This window comes from Rhinolophus sinicus, chromosome 15 (assembly GCF_057876585.1).
Source record: "Rhinolophus sinicus isolate RSI-liver-muscle chromosome 15, RSI-T2T, whole genome shotgun sequence".
NCBI lineage: Eukaryota > Metazoa > Chordata > Mammalia > Chiroptera > Rhinolophidae > Rhinolophus > Rhinolophus sinicus.
Genome location: NC_142515.1, coordinates 111,939,930 through 111,965,000, shown reverse-complemented (window position 1 = coordinate 111,965,000; position 25,071 = coordinate 111,939,930). Strand labels below are relative to the sequence as shown.

Here is a 25,071-nt window from a genome sequence, read left to right as displayed (position 1 = left end):
TCTGATTTCTCTCTAATGCCATTTATGTTTTCTAGAATTATGCTAAGTGAAGAACAAAGTACACTGTGTTAGTCTCATTTATTACAACCATGTCCATAATTTACAAGCTGATTATGCAAGCCTCATACAAGGGAAATCAGAGAATAGTTAACGACTGTCAAAGAATGGTGAGCCAGCATCCATTTTATCAACTACATATTCTTACATAGCTACCTAAAAAGGAGCACCAAGGTCTACAAATTCACTTCCATTGTAATTAATATTGAAAAGGACTTTTTTAAGATAACTGTATTAAAGGCATTAGGGAGCAACCAGGCGTTTTAAATAAGTAACAGTTGAATGTCACACAAAACTAAATACAATGACAAAAGAAATACCAGCATGGAGGCAATGAGCTTTGCTACAATATTGGTTTTAAGAAAATCTAAGTAAGTTACGAGATTTACAGAGAAGAATATCAATTCACTAATAAAATTTCCTTTAGATGAGACACCTTTTGTTGTTGCTCTTAATTTAAAATGCAAACATTTAAAAGCTGACAGTTTGACAGCAATTTTCATTTGGGAGGAAAAAAGTAATATATGTTTTTTGTTCTGTGGACTTTTGGAAATATGAAAATTTCAGGATTTACTTCAATTGTTTCAGGCTATATAGCAGAAGAGAGTTGATGCCTGTGAACAACTCTGTTACAGAAACACTAATTATTTTTCTACATAAATATAGTTCACAGTCCATTGAGTTCTCCAAGATACTTTATTACATCAAAATCCCTTCAGGAAAGCAATGCTTTCATGTTGGTAGCACAGGTATTCTATGCCACACAAAGGTATAGCTAGCTATCACTAGGAATAATTTTGATCTCCTAAAAATGACACACTTAGCGTAAGTGAAAAATTTGTCACAAGTTACCTAAAGGTTTTTAATTTTTCAATTGTGATACTCCTTTTAGGTTAAAAAAATACTTTAAAAAACACATATTGAGGTCCCAATACGTGCCAGGCACTCTATGTCAAAGTAATATCCTAATTTACTCAGTACCTGACATCAAAATGACTACACCAAATCTGTAATATTAAAGTATTCTGAAATCCTAAAACTCTCAATACAGCTTCCTAGCCCCAGACACTCACGGACTTTTACATGTTGCAAGATAAGGCACCAGAGAACGCTGACCCAGCAATTCATTTCATTACCATGACTACTCTTGCAGCTGAAATCAACTGGAATAGAATTAAAACAAACAAACATGGTGCCTGCCTTTCTTCAGTCCTTTTGCCCTGAAGTCTGATCTGCATTCATTCCTCTGAACACCAAAAATGATACACCCAAAAACGTCATTCACTTTAAGTATTCTTCATAATAAGCATCATGACATATACCTACTCTGTAGTTTTTGAGTACAAATACAGTATACATTTGTACTCAAAAAAAAAAAAAAAAAAATCCTGTAATTTCACTGCAGCATTATTCACAAGAGCCAAAACACGGTAACAACCTAAGTGTGTCCTTCGATTGATGACTGGGTAAAGAAGATGTGGTACATATATACAATGGAGTACTACTCAGCCATTTGCAACAACATGGATGGATCTTGAGAGTATCATTCTAAGTGAAATTAAGTCCGATGGAAAGGGATACGAACCATATGATTTCACTCATATGTGGGATATAGAACAAAAAGCAACAAACAAAACAAACAAACTCATAGACACAAACAACAGTATGATGGTTACAAGACAGGAAGGAAGATGTTGGGAGCATGAAGCCAGTAGAGGAGGTCAAATATATGCTGACAGAAAGAGACAACTTTGGGTAGTGAGCACACAATGGAATATAGCTGAAACTTATGTTATGAACCACTGTTATCTCTATGAATTTAATGTTTAAAAGAAAAAAACCTGAAACAAGAGGCTTTCAACTCAAGTAGTTTAAAGTTCACCTTTAAACATTAAAATTATTTTCTATTCACTGGAAAATTTCTAAAACTAGACTTAGATGTCTGCTAGAAACATCAGTTGCTTGAAACACAAGTGAAAACTAACAACTCCTATATATACTATATAAGCAACTTACTATTTTCATTTTTTGTTGTCTTCTAGCAAAAGTTATACAGAAATGAGGAATTAAAAAATATATCTTTCTAATAGCAAAATATAGATGTTTTTGATTAACATTACTGAGTCAAAACGTATTTCTAAGATCTGTAGCAAAGATTTTACAATTTGACTAAGTTCCTTAGTCCTAGAAGGTGATTTCATTACTGTTTCTGGAGATTAGAATCAAAAACAGCATGCTCAATTTGGTAATCTTAAGAAAGCAGATATAGTGAATAACATTTTAAAGAAGGCATTTAACAATTTTCATCATCATAGTCTTAGAATTTGCAACACAATTCAAAAAAAACACAAATTACGTTTTCAAATTTACGTATTAAAAATTCAAAAGTGTAAAATAAGAAATAGTTTCTTAAAATGTATTGTATTTGTATAAATTCAGATATATGTATACCTAATAAAACAGATTACATTCACTACTTCCCTTAACATTTCAAAATTAATAAATTTTGAGCAAATATTCTTTTAGAAATAGTTGAGGGAACTGAAGCAAGAAAGATCCATAATTGTACCCATAATGATTTCCTCCTTCCCCTTTGCTTTAAATTCATAGTAGATGATAAAATACAAAATTAAATTACTCTGTTCTTCACCTGGCCTTGATCATATCCAAAGCCCTTTATCTAAACCCTGGCCTTCTATAAAAAAAAAATCAGTGGCCAAATCCTACAGTATCCCTTTACCTTACTGCAGAATTTCCCCAGGCTCCATGCTTGTCTGTTAGAATGTTGATAATTTTCTGGATTAGTTGAGTTGCTGTCACATGGTCTCGATACTTAGCTGCTCTTATCAAATGATCACACATCTTCTCATCTTCTCGTTTGTCAGCAGAATACTGAGCACACAGTGACTTGGATAGAAAAAAGAAACATCTATTAATACTATAAAAATATGGAAAAAAAACTTAAAATGCATGATGAAGTAACCTCTAATGTGAATTGGAATCAACCAAAACAAATTTTTTTGAAATCAACCAAAAATTTAAAGTTACTTTTATATCCCTCATTAACTGAATTGACTGAAATTCACTGATACAGTATCAGCACAAGAATCCCTCAAGAAATTATTTCTATGAATTCGTTCATAAGATACACTGAAAAGTGGTTACTATTTAAGCAGAGACTTGAATAGTCAAAAGGAGCTAGTCAAGGGAAGCTTCAAGTGCCCATATTACAAATAGCATGAAGGGCAGTTGCAAATCACTCCAGGCAAAGTGAGTAAGGGTATGAAATGATTTTTGAGACGCAGGAAGCCTCATAACTTAGTACTATGTAGTTGTGCTAAGGGGTTTAAATTTTATTCTAATGCACTGTGACACCAATTGAAGGTTTTAAGCAATGGAGTGATGCAACTGATTATATATTAAAATGATCACTATAGATGCCATTTAGAGAATGGATTGTAGTGGGTAAGACAATTCAAGGAGGGAGACCAAGTATAAGGTCACTGCAGAGATCCGGAAAGGAGACTATGGTGGTGTGCAATAGAAAACTGAGTTGAATTTTCAGCACCTTCAGAAAAATAATAAAAACAGTGTGGGGCTTTTAAAACCTAGCTATGCAAAATGGAGCAGTGGAATCACCTAGAAACTTATTAAAAGGTGCAGAATTACAGGTCCCACTCCACCCCTACTAAATCACAATGTGGATTTTAATAAGATCCCCACGTGATGTATACGTTAAAGTTTGAAAAGTAGTGTCTTAGATATCATGAATTTTGCCAAAAATTTTAGGATTCTTTAGCAATAATCAGATAATACAATCCCTGGTTTCTAAGGTGTTTCTTTTCTTTCGAAATTCAGATACTTGTGTCAAGTTTATGATGCTATACCACCTAGTTAGCTAATTGCATAAAATAGGAAAACTAAGATTAACGTAAACTTGATTCTTAAATCTATTCCTAGGGTCTATTGGGCTCTACTCCCTTAACATCCAGATACAAGCTGACATACACACACATACACACAATTTACAATAAGTTCACAAACATTTGATATTGGAAAAAATATGACTAGTTTGTATATGTGATAAACAGTGTGCCTGCCTGCCTTTCCTACTGTATACCAGTTTAGATACATTGTTGTCACACACCACCCCCAGCACTGCCCCAGCAACAACAGAGGGACCTAATTTTCGTCAACCAATGAGTAAAATTACACCCATATTGATGAACTGGCTCAGGGAGAACACTTGATCTAATCGGTGCATTAAGAGAAAAGGTCAGGATTTTTGTTGGATAGTTCCTTCCTTCCTCTTAGGGTATAAAAGAGGAAATCTGTAATTCCAACAGTGTTGAAAGCTCTCTGCGTACTCTGAGGGAAGCTAGCCTGAGGATGAAGCCAAAACCCCAAGGGATCAGACCCGTGATAATTATAGAAATACAGAGCGTGTTCAAAATGGAATCATCAACTGCTGCATCAAAGACCAGCCTACCTTTAGACTTTCTGTGACTTGTTTTTCGTTGTTTTTTCTCAGACTTTTTGTAAGAACCTATACACTCATATTGATTCATTACATGCCAGTGTGAAATAGGTTTTGTGTCTCTAACACCAAAAGCAACCAAACTGATACGCATAAGAAATCAAATATCTCTTTGTGCAAAACACTTGGCTATAGAGTTCAAAGGTTGAATGATCTTGATAGCCTTTGCCCTGGAGAATCCCCCATTTCTCTCTAGTTTGGGAGGTGAAGTGGTAATAAAAGTATATCATTGACATTAAATCACTGAAGCTAAAAATGATTTTTAACAGAAAGGTGTACAGAACGTAATATACAAAATGCTACGAAGGAAGACAAAAAATTAAAGATTTTGAGGAGATACGTTATTCCTGGATGGGAAAAAAGATAACCTCAAAGCCGAGGCAAGGCAGAAAAACATGGGTTGATTTCATGTAAGGGAGAAGCACTACATAATACAAGAAAACAATTAAGAAGATAGTCTAGAATGCATAATGAAGACTGATAAAAACCACTAAAAATCACAGTACTGGGTATATGAATATATCTTACATATGTATATGAATAAATACAAGATTAGGAAGCAAAACAAAAGTCTGATTAAAGTACTATCCTTGGGAATGTCTCCTGGGAGACCTGGGCAACTGACTCACTTTATCTCTTTATGTATCACTGACTTCATCTGCAAAATGAGAGGATTATAATGGCTTTAAAATTGGACAATTAGAAGATTTTGGGCAACTGTTGAGAGGTTAGTTTTTATATACTGACAAAGGAAAATTATTTTTTCCTAAACATTGATGTTGAGAAAATAAATCATGTTAGAAACTGGATTAATTTATAACACATTAAAGGCAAGACTGAGCCAAATATACTACAGTATAGTTCAGTTTTTCAAAAATATGAATTGAGCAAAAAAAGGAAAATATGATTAAGAAATACTTAAAGGGACAGTAGTCTACGTGAAGATACCCAGTCAATTATACTATGGAACAAAAATGTCAACTGTTATGTGATATTTTCAGAGATTCATTAAAGAACTAGGCCGTACTTTATAGGTTACTTCATATCTAACCAACCCAACCATGCACCGAAACCAGCAGGACAAAATGAAAGACATTTGTGGCATTTTTACACCTTCCACATCCCCTAATGTGTGCATAATCTACCCTTTTCTAACCTCAACTGATAATAGAAAATTACAATAATTGATGGAAATTAGAAAATAATTGGTTTCTATACTCCCGCCAAAATACCATATACGTTCATATTAAAGAGTAATAAAATTATAAAAATATGCATTATTTAATAGCCTATTATTTTATATTTTATTAATATTAGAATACTTTAACATTATCAAATTACATTTTGTAAACATTTGGTAAAGTATTAAAGTTAGCTTAAAAAGGCGTAATTCTAAAGAATCCAAGGCAAGCTAAATAGCAAAATAGTTGAAAGTGTTCTTTAATGGATCCTCCTTTACAATTTAAACAGCAACTTTTCATATCTGACATAAAATCTATAGATATAAATCACATTAAAGGGCTATTCTTTCCCGATTATCAATCTCTGTCTCATTGTGGAACATTAGAGTCACATCTGACCTTAAAACATGATAAAAGGAAACCAAACAAAAATGTTTTGTAAAGATATAATGAACTTGTATCTATTTTTAAAAATATCTTTAAAATGCAATTTGAACACAGTCTTATTAAAAACCAATAATATAGTCTATGTACGACAATCATTCGAAGTCCAGTACATATCAGGGATATTTGCTTTTAAATAAAATCCATGTTCCTTATAGGTGGGTTATATATTTGGATATGTGTGTTTGTGTTTAAAGATTGAATGGGGGTATTTTAAGAAACCCTACTAAAATGTACCATACACCTATAAAACCAAGGGTCAGGTCTAATACTTTAATTCAATTTTACTTTGCATCAACTTTTCTGTTTTCCTATTTCAAGCAGCATATAAACTAGGTAATATGCCATCACAACAATGACCACAAAAATATCTGAATCTAAGAAGAAATGAAATAGGCATCTTAGGAACTAACAATTCAAATGTAATTGATTATTGCTAAAGAAATTTCAGATTTATTACCACAGTATTAATAAATGAAAATAAGATAAATAAACCTACTTCTTAAAAGAAATTCACTTATTTGCAGGGAAAAAAATAAAGAAATAACCCAAGAGAAAAACAATTTTGACTGGCTATTTATAATTCAAGTGACTATTCTGGCTCATTAAATATAAATGAAGAATAAAGAAAATATCACATTTAGTCTTTCCTTGCCAATGCTATGACTCTACCTAACTTTACTATTTCTGTTTTGCATGAAAGCTCAGAGAGGAGTAAACTTAAAATTAAGCACATTCCTCTAGTACCCACCTGTCATCTCTTTAATCACCCTTCTTGGTGGTGAGCCTTTTTCCTTTATTAATCCCCATTATGAAATGCTGACATATTCTCAAGCCTTTGTCAAATTTTATGGGCAATATTATCCATTCCCACTGCACCTACTATCATCAATTTAAATCTAGTTTTCAAATTCTTCATATCTGCCCCAGCTATTTTCCTAAACTCTGAGCCCACGTGTCTGTCTATAGGGTAACCTCTAACCATCCAATGAGAACCTAAAGTTAAAAATGGACAAAACTGATTGGAGAGATACAGAAAGAATTCCTAATGGTCCTAAGCCAGGGTGGGGAAGAAACTACTTGCAGGGAAATCTAGGAACTGTTTCGCCAGGCTATCCCACACAAAGAAGAGGTCAGTGACTGCTTTTCTGAGATAAGCGGAGCCACAAGGATGCCTCCTGGTATCACCAAAAGAGAATGTAAGACAATGCCCAGAATGGGAGCAGCCATCTTGTGAGAACAAGACAAAGCACATGTCCAAGACAGTAGAGCCAGTGGACAGAAGGCGTCTGAGATGCACTAACACCAGGGATATGTTGTGAAAGCCCCAGGGCGGTCTCCAGACGTCTTGTTTTGTGATAAGAAACAACCCTCATTTGCTTGTATTTGCTATTACTAGAACCGATGAGGATAGTTATCTTACAAGTAAAGGCAACAGCAAGACAACCAGAATTAGGTTTCCTTGGACTACTTACTGGGATTTGAACTTTTCTTACTGTAAGTTTTTCAATGTAGTGATCTCATTTCTAAATCAATTAAGAATAAAAGCATGCAAGTAAAACAACGACGACAACAAAAATGTACAAAACTGAACCTACCATCTTTATTCCAAGCATGTTAATATACTAGAAAGGGCAAGCTTTTCTGTTTCTGACATCTGTGACTTTTCAATTTCCTTCACTTAATACCCCACCACTCCATTTAAGCAAAAAACTTTTAAACACTCTCATCACTGCCCTAATACAGGTATTTATTAGTTCACAATTCAGCTCTTGACATGATCTTCTAATTGTCCTCTTATGAACAGTCACAGAATCACTTCTAGAAGAATTTACTTTGGTATATAGTACAGTTATAGTTATATACCAGATCCTCAAAAATGTACATGATTGTCTAACATGTTGAACAATTAAGACCAAATTTCACAAGCTAGAACTTGTGGTCTTCTATAATCCTATAATGTGGTAGTTTATCCTTCAACATCCTTTCTATGCATCCTATATGCCAGATACACTCAGATTATATGCAACCCCCAAATATCCTCAAGACGTTTCCAAGGATCAGAAGACATGGCTCCTATATTTTTTTGCATGTAAAACAAGGTTAAAATTATCTATTGAGAAGGAAATATGGGAGTTTGAAGGACAAAGTACTAGAGAAGAGGCAGTTACATAGAGAAAGAGACATAGACATCTAGAAGCCCTTTTGACTCTTTGGCTGACATACAGAGTGAAAAAAATAATTTCTGAAAAGTTTCAAAATAATTGGAAATTAAGTAATTCCTATCCAAGTAACTTATGGATCAAAGATGAAATCACAAAGAAAATTAGAAAAAAAATTGTGGGGATTAAAGCAGCATTTAAAGGAAAACTTATAACTTTAAATGTTATAATAGAAAATACTAAATATTTAAGGAAAAAATAATACAGATTTTAAACTCATTCAGATAATAGAGGCTAAGGAATACATTGCAACTAATTTTATATTACAGGAATGGAAAACTAAAAAACAACATAATTTGTATAAATAAACACAAAAATCCCTAACGAAATACTAGCATTCAGCTTTGTAAAAAATGGATTATAAATCATAATAGAATTTATCCGTGGAATGCAAGGTTAGTTTAATTTAAATTTGAATATCAATCAGTATAACTCACCATATAACAGGGGGAAAAAAGGAGAAAAATTTATCACCCTCAAAGGGATTTTTTTTTTTAATTAAAGTTAATGGGGGTGACACTTGTCAGCAAAGTTACATAGATTCCAGGTGCACAACTCTGCAATGCATCATCAACACATCATATCGTGCTCACCACCCAGAGTCAGCTCTCCTTCCATCACCATATATTTGATCCATTTTACCCTCATCTACCACCCCCCTTCCACCTTACCCTCTGGTAACTAAACTATTGTCTGTGTCTACGAGTTTTTGTTTCTTCATTTGTTTGTCAACAGACTTTTTTTTTTTTAAGCATTTCACAAAATTTACAACCCTTTCATGATAAGGGACAGAACAAAACAAAACAAAACTCCACAAATTCAGAATATAAAGAGACTTCCAAAACCTTAGAAAGGGTAACTATGAAAACCATTGAAGTTAACTTGGAGATAAAACAAGTATGTCCTTTCTTATGAATTCCATTCAGTACTGTAAACAGAGGTCCTAACCAGCTCAATGAGGCAAAAATAAGAAACAAAACGACAGTATGGACAGAAAGGAGTGTAACAGAGTCTTCATTTTTAAATATGTTCATGTATGTAATAATCCCACGAGTTCTAAGGGAAAGAAAACTACCAGAACTTATGAGTTTGACAAGTTTCTTGGATATAAGAAATTACCAAGAATTAATTTGTATTTCTATATACTGGCAATAACCAACTGGTCATTTAACACAATCATAATTATAATGTTACTAGGATTTTTATGAATATTGACAAGCCAATTATAAAATGTATATGAACAAAAAAAGAATAGCAAAACAATTTTTCCAAAAAACACAAAATTGTGGGATTTTAATTTCTTTGAATCACACTGTAAAGTTAGAAATCAAGAGTCTTAGGTTTATTAAATGAAGGAGAACTATCTTTTCAAAAACTAGTGCTGAAACACTTAGCTGCCCACTGTGCAAAAAAGAGAAATAAGCTTGTCTTTTGCCTCATACCATATACAAAAGGTTTAATTCAAAGTGAATCAAAGACCTAGATACATATAAACGTTAACACTATAATAGCATAGACGAAAACAACAGAAAATCTGATGACCTTGGGCAGAGAATGCTTGACTGGAAACCATCCAGAGATACATAAAAGAAAAACATAACCATAAAAAAATTGATAAATTAAACAATCAAAATTTATAAAATCTGCTCTTTAAAAGATACCATTTAGAAAATGAAAAGGTAAGCCACAAATTGGAAAAAAAAATCACCATACATGTAACCAAAAAACGATTTCCTTACTGGATGTACAAAGAGCTCTTATAACTCAGTAAGAAAAAACAATTTAAAATAATGGGCAAAGATTTGAACAGACACTTCACAGAGGATATACAAATGACTAATAAGTACCTGAGAAGATGCTTAGTCAGTAGGAGAATTGAAATAAAAACCATGATAAGTTATCACTGTATCTTCTAGAAGGGCTGTAATTAAAAAGACCAACAATACCAAATATTGGCAAGGATGTGGAGCAAATGGAACTGTCATACCTACCTAGTAGGAGTGTAAAATCTACAACTACTTTAGAAAATCATTTGGCAGCTTCTTGTAAGCTTCAATATGTACTTACAACAACACCTAGCAATTCCACTCCTGGATATTTTTTTTCAAAATGAATAAGAACATATTCACACAAAATTATATGGAAATACCCATTAAGCTTGTAGTCCTAAGAGCCAAACACTGGAAATACCCAGTATCCACCTACAGATGAATGGATAAACAAAGTACTACCACCCAGTAATAAAAAGAAATGAGTGATACATGGAATAATGTGGATAAATATCAAAAACTTTATGCTAAACCAAAGAATCCAGACATTAGAATACCTATGAAATTATGTATCCAATTATGTATCATGCAAAACTATCTCTAATAACAGAAACCAGATGAGCAGTTGCCTAGGTTTGGATGTATGTACGCCTATATGTGGAGGAACTGACCACAATGAAGCATAAGGAAATTCTCTGAGATAGAAATTTTCTATATATTGATTATAACAGTTACACAGGTGTAGATACCTGACAAAACTCTAAATTGTATACTTAAAATGGGTGTATCTTATTATATATAAACTATATCTCAATCAGGTTTAAGAAGTTTTTTTAAAAAAATGCATAGGCAAGGTACTGACAGAAAAAAAAATGTAGTCAAAATATTCATGGGGAAAAAAAGCTCATATACCAAATAGGTAAACACACTCTACAAAAAAATAAGAAAAAACAAATAACCAATAAAAAACTGGATAAAAGACAAACAGGTACTGAACAAAAGTAAAAAATAGATAATATATAACAAGCAGAAGAAACGATGTACGGCTTCATAAGAAAATAAAATCTAAAACAGAAACACCATGAGATACCACTACACAACTCCTAGGATGCCAAAACAAAAATCACAGATGAATTGTTGATGAGAACGTGGATTAATGGGAACAGCTATAAACTGATGTTGGGAGCTGTACACACTTCTGCAAAAACTGTGTGGAAATATCTACTGAAATTGAAACCATGAAACTTTAAAAGAATTAAGAATTAAGTTCACCCTACAGAAATGCTTGAGCAGGTACACCGAAAGACTTGTAAAGAGTCAAAGCAGCATTAGCCATAATAGGTAAAAACTAGAAAACACCTAATTCTACGATAGTAGAAACACTATTCTACGGTAGTAGAAGAGATTATGAAAAATGGTCTACTAACATAATGGAATACTATACAGCATTTAAAATAAAACAGGAAATGTAACAAACTAAATGAATTGCACAAACATGTTAAACTCAAAATACCAAATCAAAACACATTATTTTCTGATCTCAGTTAAGTGGAGTTCAAAATTTGGTAAAGAAATTACAATGCTAAAGAAACAAACTTAAATATTTTTTAAAAATCAGAACAGTATTTAGCTTAATGGAGCAAAAAAGGATTTTGATTGGATTGGCATACTTAGAGGGCTTCTCACAACCGTTTTCTTTAAATATAAACAGTGGAACGTACATTAATAATATTAAATGCACACTGTTTCTAAAGTTTCAGTATTTTATAAGAAAGAGATTAGTATGCAAATTTCCATTAATTTTGCACATTGTGAAACAAAAATAAATTCCAATAAAAATTTTTAAAGCTAAACTCTTAAAAATATTAATACACCGTTCTCCTTATTTCATGACATTTAACGTATAATAATTAAGCAACTGAAGTATATTGGTTTTACAAGTTTTGTGTTTTAAACTTTTTTTTTAAAGAAACATATACTTTAAAAAAATAATAGATTAGAAAGTAATTACTTATATAAAATAAAAAGAAAGTTCTCTCTTCTACTTCCTTCAAGTTTGGCCAGTAGTTTTCTACAGGGGGAGTCACTGGCAACAGGAAGATACAGTTCCCATGTACAGTAAATGGAACCAAACTACACACACATCACTGGATGTCAAAACATATAGTTCTACTTTCCTTCTTTTTCATGACTGCAAACAGGATATTATATTTTTAGTTAACTAAACATACTGTATAATAAAAACATTTTGAAGTATACTACATTACTTCGCAAGTTGTCTCAAAATCACACTATAAATTACTTGTCTCATTGGAAACCATTTAAAAGGGAAATCACCTAAGGGACAGCAAATTAAGGAACTTTTCAATATTTCACTTTTGGAGGTCTTGCACTTGATCCCTTCAACAAAGATTGAAAGTCGAATCAGAAAAGGAAAAAAAAAAAATGTTATCCACAGAAATCTCACAGACTCCTGAAAAACAGACTTAGAAAAATGAAAGCTTAAAAACCTCAACAGCAAACGAAAGTCAACCAATGACAATGTGTGACAGCCACCTTTAATTCTGAAGTGATTCCTCTGTCATCCAACGACTCAAAGTATTGATTTCTCTCAGCATGAAAAAGCCTAAGCCAATGAAACAGATATAGCATCATACCCCCGATAATAGCACTCAAGGTTAAAACAGGCAGAAACACTTATCAAAGTATCTTTCATTTCTTATTGTTTTAATGGACTGGATACAATGTGTTGGGTTCTTATCTCCACAAACTCCATAAAGCCTTCAAACAATATTTTAAAATAATTTAGAGATTAATATATGTTCTAATGTTTTACTTTAGACTTTTGATAATAAAAAAACTGGTTTTAAAATGCTTTTACGTATTTGTAAAAGAGAGAAAACACTAAGAAGGCTATAGTTTCCACTTGTGTGTAAAATCCACAGATAGTATTAGGTTTTTGTTCTTCGTTACAGTTATTTATTAACTATAAAAATCACACAAGTAAGGGGGGTGGGGGGTGGGAGATGAAGGTAAGGGGGATCAAATATATGGTGATGGAAGGAGAACTGACTGGGTGGTGAACACACAATGGGATTTATAGATGATGTAATACAGAATTGTACACCTGAAATCTATGTAATTTTACTAACAATTGTCACCCAATAAATTTAAAAAATAAATTAAAAAAAAAAATCACACAAGTCTTAGGTAAATACCAAAAGCTGATTTCTTCAACAATGCCTGTGGTGCAGCATACGTAAGTTTGGTAAATAAAGTAAAATGTGGTTAGTATCTGTAACCAATAAAATTAACATGAAACTTAAACAACAATAGGGTTAAACCCAAATAATTATATTTTTAAAAATCATAATATGAAACAATAATATAGCTTAACATAATATTATATAATTACACACACATACAGAGAAAGAAAACTCAGGAACCTTTTATTTCTTGAGCTTTAATTTTTTTGCTTATCTGCACAAGAGCTAGGTGATCTTAACCAAATCCTGTTGTCTTTTAACTCAACAAATCTCCTTAACCAATAGATTATTTTTTAAGGACAAAAAAATTAGAGTCTTCTACTTGTATTAGGCAAATATGGTTAAATACATATACTACCACATAAGAATAAGTCTTATGATTAAATTTCAAATAAAAGAAGTTCAAGAACAAGCATGAAAACCAGAAAGACAAAAAAGTGACTACTTCATTCTTATGAAAACCATAATTAACGCCGTGGTTAAGAGACAGACTCTAGAAGCAGACAATTTGAGTTTAAATCTTGGCTCTGACACATTCATACTTAGGCAAGTTATCTAAGCCCCCTGTGCCTCAGTTTCCTGAAATAAAAAAAGTGCATAATGTAACATGCTCTTCAGAAGTATCAAATGAGAATAGTCATGAAATAATTAGAAAGTTGCCAGGCATATAGTAGTAACACCTAACATTTATTGAAAACTTAAGTCATGAAGTTAACAAACTACACAGCAAACAGTCCCCTTCTTCCACCATTCAGTGGAGCTGAGAGACAGGGGAATAACAATAATTGCAATATGAGCTAACTGCCAAGAGAGGTATATATGGTATATTTGGGAGGAATGAGAAGGAAAGAACTACTCAGAATCGGGGAGTTTCACAGAGGAATTAAAGACTACGTAACTGTTCACCAAGAACAAAGGGCTCGTTTAAAGATAAAAAATAATAAAATATAGCACAATAAAAAGGAAAAAAAAAAAATAAAAGAACAAGCTTAAATAAATACCCTTTTTAAAAGGAAAGATAATAACACAGTAAGACATGTAATTAGCAGAGCTCTATTTTTAAATATCCTGTTATATGCTTCTTTATATTTTCCTTGGATGCCTAATATTTTTATCCATTTCTGTCATAAAAATTACTCCTAATGGTTTATATAAATAATTTAACATAAATAGTGAACTATATTTATATTGCTTAGCTGAATATTGTTATATTGCTATAACTTATTTGTTATTCAAATGTGTTGCTAACACAAATTCAAAAAAATACATCTGAGTATCAACTAGCTTTTAGGTACTGCTTCTTAAACTATCTGTAATGAAAACCAGTTTTTGGTTTTATTTTTTGCAATATGTTGAAAACACTTTCTGAAATAATCTGACATTGTTAGACATTCAAGCCATAAAAATTTCTAAATATATACTCAATTTCTGTAGTTATCTCTGAAAATTAGTAACAAGCAGCTGAGTCAACTTAAGTAACACTAGTATAATAAGTAAATAGAAGAAACTATTTTTATTAACTGAAATACTGCCATCTTGCTTTCTATGATAAAATATTTGATCTTATATTCAGACCTTTACCTTGTACTAATAAACCATAAATAACAGGAACAATATTCCAATTTCCTATGAACAAATTCTAATAAATAAATGTTACATGAAATACACTATGAAAATTTTAAATTACCTTAGTTTCTTATCTATCTTTATTTTAAAATTCATTAAGAAAAGGCAACATTTATACTAACACATGATTTGGTCAACTGTTAACAATAACTATCACATATAAATTGAAAGCTTAAACAGAGGCTTGGTATATCTATGAGGAATATATTCTGAACTTTTCCTGGAAGAGATTTTTCAACAGCATTAAGAGATCCAGTTTTCTATGAAGAATATATATCTTATATTAGAATATACTGAAAAGATAATGAAGAAAAGCTGTTTTTCAGTTTGTATATAATTTGATCAGCACTGCTCACAGGTATGAATGAATTCAATTTTACCTATGGTATAGTCCCTTTGCTTTTACCTACTTGCCCACCATTAATGGAGTTCTCACTTATATAGCTGTTATTTGAAGCTAGAGAAGAATCACTTAAGAATTTTCAAACAAAGGCAGAAATATTAGCCCATTTAAAAGTGTCCCAATAATGACAGCTCCTTTAGTTTTGTAATACTCCAAAAATGATTATTCTTTTACGTGTGTACACGTACAGGTATGTATAGGGTCTGTTCAAAAGTTACCCAGAAAATGCTGTGAGCCCAGCGTTTAATCTGTTCATTATCAAGAAGCTAAAATAGAAAGTCAGACAAAGTAAAACACATCCTAGAAGAATCTCTAAAAACAGTGCACTCCAGACTGAATACACCAGACTTTGGGAATACACTGAGAAGTATTTTTATTACATTGTCCACGTGTTAAACATATACCAGAACACATATGGTAAACTGGGGTAGGAATTTCCCTTAGAGAATGTGATGGTCCCATTGTCAGTCAACCTGAGGCAGAAAAAAAAGGTGAACGTGGCACTGAGGAAGAAATAATATTCTTTCCTAAGACTGGAGGCAGGTGGGCCTAGACTATAATTTATAAAGAATTATGAGAAGATCTTTACGTGGAGGAGCTAACTAGCACCTGCAATATGGCAAAGGGACAAGGGCTAGAGAGAAGGGCGTCAAGAAAGGGTTAAGCAAAACTCTCCTATGCAGAACCATGACCTATGAATTCTAGGAGATGCAATATCTAGTACTGAGTTTTATTTTCCTTTTCTGTATTGTGATGCCTTCTACCATTGCCAGAAAAGCCACTTATATTATGGTAGTGCAAAAGTAATTGTGGTTTTTGCAATTATTTAACCTTTTACACTGCAATTACGTTTGCGCCAACCTAATATGATAGTAAGAAGTAGCCTCCTGAGCTCTTGACGCAGCAGTAGTCTGGATCAAGCCCCTACGGCAGAGGTGAGAGTCCCAGATGAACTGTGGGACATATACGCATTCTTCAGATATTATCAGAGATAACTTAGAATAGAAAAATGAATGTTCTCCATTTTATAGAAACAGTAATAGCAGCATTATTGAACTTAATATGGAGTCAAAAGTAACAGGTACTTTATATTTATCAAATCCCATTTACTTTTCATAACATTATTGTAGATAGGCTCCATTATTATCTATCCTGATTGTAAGATGAAACAGTGGAAGGGAATGGCAAGTAAAGGGATGCTCAAGTGATGAAACAAAGATTCTATCTTACATGGAGCAAAGCTAGATCTTCACGCTGGATTTAGAAAAGAAAGAGGCGGCGGGGTGGAAGAAAGAAAAGGAAGGCACACTTAAGATCTAATTGCAAACATTCGTTGGATACGGGAGTGTTTCAAAAATTTTAGAAGAAGGTTAACCTATGTTTTACAGACTACAGTAAAGTCTTTGACTGCATTGATCATGAAAAGCTATTGGTTGCTCTGAAAGAAATGGATGTGCCTTAGCACTTGATTGTCTTGGTTTGTAACCCATATTGTGGACAAGAAGCCACTATCAAATAAAAAAAAAAATGGAGGGACAGAATGGTTTCCTAAAGGCAAAGGTGTCAGACACGGGGATAGACTAAGAGGAAGAAGTGAAAATTGCTAGAAGAAATATCAATAACTTAAGACAGGCAGATGACACCATCTTACTGGCAGAAAGCAGCAATGATTTGAAACAACTTCTAATGAAAGTGAAAGCAAGTGCCAAAGGACTGCATTTGATCATGAAGAAAGCAAAACTCACAACTACAGAAGAAATATACAACTTTAACATAGACAATGAAGACATTTAAATTGTTATAGATTGTGCTTACGTTGGTTCAGTCATCAATCCAAATGGAGAATGCACCCAAGAAATCAAGAGAACAACGAAACTCAGAAGAGCAGCAATGGAACAATTAGGAAAGATCATCCAGAACAAAGATGTGTCCTTACAGACCAAGGCTAAGATCACGCATACACTCATATTCCCAATTCCTATGTATGGATGCAAAAGTAGAACAGTGAAGAAGGCTGATGGGGAAAAACTGCTTCATTGGAAATATGGTTTTGGCAGAGAGCCCTACGGAAAATGGATAATGCGGGTGAAAACAGAAGGCAGCTGGAAAAGCAGCAGACCAAATGAAATGGGTTGAGCCAATGAAAGAAGTCCTCATCATGAGTCTATAGGACCTGAGCCTGGCTGTTGAGGACACTGTGGACATCACTCACTCATAGGGTCACCAGTAGTCAGAGTAGACTCAACAGCATGGAAGACACAAGGGTGTCTTAGCTCACATAACTAATAAATGACAGGGCCAAGAGTAGTGTACAAGGTCATGTGATGGGAAAGTCAGAGCTAAACTGCGCCATAGTAATCAGTGGTGTCACTGACTAGGCACTCAAACTATAATATTTGGACATTAAAAAGGACTGAAATACTCCTTTGGTGACCTATACTAGTATTTTATCACTTTTATGACTGATTCACATCATTTTTATCTAAGGGAAAGAAAATCACAATGAGAGAAAAGATACAATTGAAAAAATTATACTGTCAAGCTTAAAAAGGAAAGGAGAGAAGCCAGGCTGCAAGGCACTGAAAAGTAAAAGAAAGTGATAAATACATCATTGGAACAAAAAGTCTAGCAGAATGCAAAAGCAAAGTAAAAACAGAAGCTTGGAATTCTAACAGCATTTAAACACGGTTACCCAGCTTCAGTATATGATAATTAAAGAAATATATCAACACTGAGAAGCTACAATATATTCCCAGAGAGATCACCCAAGAGGGAGGAAAACAACAAAAACCTCCCAACAAATTAAATAACTTCATACAAAATAATATATACTCTGTTAAAGAACCACATAGAGGGTAGTCAATGATTATAAAGATATCCAATGACATCAATTAAAAATAAGACCTTTCAATGAAAACTACTCTTAACAGTAAGCTGTCTATTTCATACTTAATGAAGGCCTGGAACTCAAAGTTCATGGTATTATGGAAACAGGTATCAAGGCAGATCTCACAAGTAACAGAGGCGCATCATCTCAGGATCTTTTTCACATTAAGAATCCTATTAGAAAGAAAACACTAAAAGGTAATTGAATTTCCCTCAGTTATCTTCATCTCTGTCAGCTCCTGCTACAATAACTTACTCTCCAGAGCAGAGATAACTCAATTCTGTCCAGCAAGCATATGTTATGAATCTCCAAAGCAAACTTGTCTAAATCATTCTGGTCTTCTATCAAGGTTGGCTGTGGATATGAACCCTGACAGAAAGCAAACAAATTTATTTTTATCTTTTCAATAATTCACTTCTTCATGCTTTGATAGAAGAAATCATGAGACAAATATATGACCGGCAGTTACGTTATAAAGTCAGATGAAATGGTTGCCATGACTTAAATAAAAACACTTAATTATTTTGAAACATAAAGAAAATAGTATCGATGTACAGCAAATTGGTAAATTAACTGAAGTACCAATTTGTTTACATAGTTGTATCTAATAGTTTGAGGTGAAGGGAAAAAAAAACACATTAATTAGATGCTACTTATTATGATCTCACAAATTCTATTTCAACTATTTCAACCTTGAACAATTCTTAGTAAAATGTATTTCAGAAAATACTATAAATTTATTTTCAAAAAAAGTACCTACAAATAATTTAAATAATAGTTCTTACAAGAAAATGTATTTCCTATCTACATGCTAAACCACTAATTTATTACAGAAATGAAGGGGGGAAAAGCCTAACTAAAAATAAAGGGCAATCAGAAATCCTCTGTTTCTTAATATCAAGTTTATTCAGAAGATAAACTAATCCAAATTCAAATGTTAATGAATACAATATCTTTCCTCTGAAAAGCTTTAATTTAAATTTATGGAATGAAGATTCTGACTTGGCCTTTCTCACTTAATTTAATCCTTTACATTTCCATAGAGAACCGGCATTCCCACTTTTAATCAGAACAACAACAACAACAAAAACAAATGTGTAGGCTGTAATTAGCATTCATTAATTGAACAATTTATTTACTAAGCACCTACTATGTGTAAGGCAAGGTGCCAGGCACTATGGATATGTGATGTAGACACTAGAAAAGGAATTGAGAAGTGGGAGAGAATAGTCAATAGCATTAGATATGGGGGTAATCTTTATTAAAATGAAAATAAAGACAGGTGAATACTGCTTGTGGTTACAATGAGGCAACTGGTAATCTCAGGAAGTTTCAAGGGAAAGTGGCAGTGGTGTTAGAAGCCTGATTGCCATGAAGCCAAAATGCCAGGAGGAAGCTTAGAGGAAAGAAAGATAATGCTGAAAACTAATTTAAAACTTGATTACTAGACTGCCAGAAAAATAGGAGGCAGGAGAGTGGAATGAAGAGAAAGTCCTGAGTTTCAGTTCACTCAAAGAAGAAAGATAGTATAACACATCCCTGTGCTTTCCCACTAGAAATGGAAGACTGATTCACAAAAAAGAAGACATAAGTGAAAAAGCAAAGTCTTCAGAAGTGAGCGTAGGGAAGGGCTCTAAAACACAGCCCATCAGATGGGCTACTGAGGAGGTGGGGCTCTCTAATGGGAGGAAAAAAACCAGACCAATATATACATTGATTAGTTTGGTGATAGACAAATTCAGCATTCATTCCACTCTGATGAGATCTACTTTTGCAATAAATATCAGTTAAGGGTTTCAGCTGACATTATGGGTAAGGGGTGATTTAATTTGGTGGAGAGGGGAGTATGAATGAAATAATTTATCTGGGGTATGGAAATTCAAGCTTTCCAGAAACTTAGTATGATGACGAGGAGTTACTAAACAGCTAATAAAGTTTAAGAGCATAAATGGAATGGTAAATGGAATAGTTTGAGTACGTGGCAAAGAATTCGTAACACTCCATTGTTAACACATCATGGTACTCTTCTTAACCTCTGTATTCTACCTGTGGCTCAAACAGAGTGACATTTCAACTACTATTATCTACCAGCTAAAAATAAAGCCAAATACAACTTTCATTATCAAGATGTATCTAACCTAGGCACTAAATCTATATTTCCAAATTGCTACCAGGTATGTCTATCTAAAGTACCACAAAGCCAGAACTCAACATGTTCCAAACTATTCTCAATTTTCTCTTCTCCTAATTTCCTAATCCAAGAGGATTACAACACTCATATCTACCAGCTCAGTTAAAACAAACTATTTTAAGTCTTTTGCAATACTCAATTTATTCAAAACCTCCACACACTCAAAGATTTTTTAAAAATAATTTTTAAGGTGAAATTCACATAAATTTAGCCATATTAAAGGGCACAATTCAGTGGCATTCAGTACATTAATGATGTTATGCAAACACCACATCTACCTAGTTCCAAAACATTTCGGTCAATCCAAAGTCAATCCTTCAGCCATTAAGCAGTTTCTCCGCATTCCCCGTTCCCCAGCCAGTGACAACCACCACCCTGCAGTCTATCTCAGTAGATTTATCTATTCTGGATATTTATATAAATGATTTATGTTTTTTGTGTCTGACTTCTTTCAGCTGCATAAAGTCTTGAGATTTGTCTATTGTAGCCCCTGTATCAGCACTTTATTCCTTTTTATGGCTGCATAATATTCCACTGTGTACATATACCACTTTATCTACTCATCCACTGATGAACATTTGGGCTGTTTGTACTTTTTGGCTATTGTAAATAGTCTGCTGCAAACATGCACTGTGTTAGTCAGGATTATCCAGAGGAACAGAAACGGTAAGATATATCGATTTATTAAAGAGATGGATTCACAGTGTAATGTGGGACTTCTTGACCCTCAATCTGCTGTGCCCTCAATCTGAAAGCTGGAGAACGAGGACAGCCAGTGGTGTAATTCAGTCCTAGAATTGGGAGTCCTATGATGTAAGCCCAGGTGTGATTCCAAAAACCTGAGAACCAGGAGCACCAACGTCCAAGAGCAGGAAAGGATGGATGCGTCAGCTCAAGCAGAGAGAGTGAATTCGCCCTTCATCCACCTTTCTGTGTTAGCTCAGGCCCTCATGAATTAAATTGCATGATGCCCACTTTCACTGATGAGGGTGGATCTTCTTTACTCAGTCTGCCTATTCAAATGTCAATCTCTTCTGGAGACCCACTCATAGACACATCCTGAAATAACATTTTACCAGCTATCTAGGCATCCCTTCACCCTGACAAGTTAAAATAAACCACACGTGCATGCAGGTGTGCTTGTTTCACGTAACTATTTTCAATTCCTTTGGGTATGCAACAAGGGGTGAACCGCTAGGTCATATAGTAATTCTTTCCCATTTTTCAGGAACTCCTCAGCTGTTTCCAAAGAAGCCATATCATTTTACATTCCACTAACAGAGGTTTCCAACATCTCTATATCCCCACCAACTTTGTTACTACCTATCATTTTTATTTTAGCCATCCAAGTGCAGGTGGAGGGGTATCACACTGTGGTTTTCATTTGCGTTTCCCTAAGGACTAAAGCTGCTGGGCATATTTGCATGTGTATGTTGGCCATTTGCACATTTTCTTTGGAGAAAAGTCTACTTCAGTTCTTTGCTCGTTTTTTTCATTTGGGTTGTTTTTTGTTGTTGAGTTAAAATAATTTTTAACATATTCTGGATATGAATGGACCCTTATGAAACAAAGTTTGCGAACAGTTTCTCCCATTCTGTAGGTTATTTTTTTACTTTCTTGATAATGTCTGAGAATGCAGTTTTTAATTTTGATGACATCCAGTTATCTAGTTTTCTTTTGTTGCTTGTGCTTTTGGTGTCATATCCAGGAATCCATTTCCACATTTGAGATCATGAAGATTTACCACTATATTTTCTTCTGAGAGTTTATGGTTAAGCTCTTATATTAGGTCCATTTGACCCATTTCAAGCTAATATTTGTATAGTATGAGGTAGGGGTCAACTTTACTCTTTTGCACATGGGTATCCAGTTGTCCCAGCACTATTTGTTGAAGAGACTGTTCTTTCCCTATTGAAATGTCTTGTCACTGCTGTCAAAAATCAGTTGGCCTCAGATATATAGATTTATTTCTGGACTCTCAATTCAATTTCTTTGGTATATGTCTTTAACTGTGCCAGTAGCATGATTCTTATACTTCTGTAGTAATTTTGATATCGGGAAGTTTGAGTACAGGAAGTTTTGTGTCTGCATTATAGATCTCGGACACAAGTATTTTATTTACCCTACAACTTTTGATTTCAACTCTTAGAATTTAAATATACACATATGTAATATATGTAAACATAAATACATATATTATACCTGTATATATACACATGTGGATGAATAATATTGCATTGTATGGATAACCCCACATTTTGTTTATCCACTCATCAGCTGAATACTATGAATAATGCTGCTATAAACATTCATGTACAAGGTTTTGTGTGGACATATGGTTTCAATTCTCTTGGGTATAAACCTAAGAGTAGAATTATAGGGTCACCTGATAAATCCATTTAACCATTTGAGGAACTGCCAAACTATTTTCCAAAGTGGCTGCACCACTTTACATTCCTACCATTAGCATATGAGGGTACTAATTTCATTACATCCCCACCAACTCGTTTTTTAGCTTGCTTTTTTATTTTAATCCTTCTAGTGAGTGTGAAGTGGTATCTCATTGTGCATTTGATTGGAATTTCCTTAATGAATAATGATGTTGAGCATCTTTTCAAGTATTTCTTGGGTATATGTATATAGGCCTAAGAAAAATATCTATTCAAATCCTCTGCCTATTTTTAAATTGTGTTATATCTCTTTCTTTTTTTGCAGTTTTATAACTATTTGACATCAGCAGTCAGTTCTCAGCCACACTGCCTGTATATTTCTGAAAGTGATGACAGATACGTAGGTGACCAATGTATAGGCCTACTTCGGTGGTTTTTCATCCTTTTACATCTTCCGGACACTGATATGCTCTGGGACATTCCTTAGTCCACTGGCCCAGACTGCTTTGTTAAGCCTGGTGTCAATGTACACACTAGGAACTCCTGTCTCCTTCATGGCAATTTCATGGATCTCTGAGGGCCACGCTTCCTTAAGTCCACTCTATGAATGTGCTTGTGAATGCTGACATTGTCTTCTCTGGTCACTCCCTCATTAATGGCAGAACAGCCCTTCTTCTCGAAACCATTCTTTATGGGAGTCTTCTACTAGGTCCAGGATGGAAAGGAAGAGTATGATGCATCCTGGGAAAAGGAACGCAGCATGGCAAGTACAACTTCTGGGTCGCCTGAGGCCAGAAGAGGACAGATAGTCATTTACAACTCTTTACTGTTGAGTTGTAAAAGTTCTTATATATTCTAGATACTAGGCCCGTATCAGATGTAAGATTGCAATTATCCTCTTCCATTCTGTGGATTTTCTTTTCTCTTTCTTCATAATGCCTTTTGAATCCCAAACACTGTTAATTTTGACAAATACAATTTATCTAGTTTGTCTTTGGTTGTGACTATCAGTTTTAAAGTCCGGAAGGCTGGAAGAATGACTATTTCTATGACTAATACGAAGCTGAGCATAGGCAGGTAGTAATTAAGGTTTCGAACATCCAAAATATTTTGTTTTATATCTTTCTGAATGAACTGTAGTATACAATCTCTCATTTTCTCTCTAAATTTTAGTTATCATTTCTTTAAAAATCCACATTTTCATTTTTTTTAAAAAAGGCATTAGTAAAAGAAAAAAATACTGAAAGAACTGTTTGACTTCTACAGCTACATTATAAACTTTTGACAATACTTATGCATTAGTTATAATCACAAGGCATAAGTTTAAATTCTATATTTTTAAAATTGAACTAATAGTTATTACAATGAATCTCAAGGATCCATAAAGTGCCTATTTACTTATTCATTAATTGTTAGACATTGAGACATTTTTCAATATTTTTGTTATAATTACCATAGTAACTGAGAATTTCAAAGACATAATTGTTTTTTTCTTCTAAATTATTTACATTAAAAATTGTAAATAAAAACTAACTTAAATATTGGACTCATTTCAAAGAGCTTTCCAAAAGAATCTTGTTCAAACTATTATGTTACAAGAAACATAACCATTCATTTTTCCTACTACCTTACTGACAAACCAAGTATAAAAACAATCTATAGTTTTGCCATTTTAATTTGTACTATTTCATTGCTGACAAGTGGTACTCTTTTTAGGCTCCATCGCTCCTCCCCCACCCCACTTATCTATTAAAATTTTGATATTCTCAAAATTTATATTTATACATATTTAAATAATAATACCTCACATTTCATCCAAAATTTTTTGCAATTTTATTTTCACTATTAATGTTTGTGATTTTGGTCATATAAATGTCTACAATGAAGTATTTATAAAATCTATTCCTTTGTGATTGTCTGGTATTTTGAAACTCCAGAAAATTACCCTCTTCAGAAATCTAAAAAAATCTGTTATGTGTGTCCTATTACCTAATTCCTAATATAATTTCCACATTTAATTTTCATAGAGCTAATCATACCTTGCTGAACATCTTGCAGACCAGCCTAGTACATTTATCATTTCAAATGAGACTGATAA

At 33.4% G+C, this 25,071-nt stretch overlaps 1 protein-coding gene across 2 annotated transcripts in view; it reads right to left on the bottom strand.

Moving 5' to 3' along the window:
- Positions 1–25,071, bottom strand: part of LRBA (LPS responsive beige-like anchor protein) — a 561,748-nt gene that overhangs the window by 324,938 nt on the left and 211,739 nt on the right. For both annotated transcript variants that reach the window (XM_019722880.3, XM_019722903.3), the window contains exon 37: positions 2,798–2,964. In XM_019722880.3, coding sequence (XP_019578439.3) covers positions 2,798–2,964 — 167 coding nt within the window. The remainder of the gene's footprint in view (positions 1–2,797; positions 2,965–25,071) is intronic.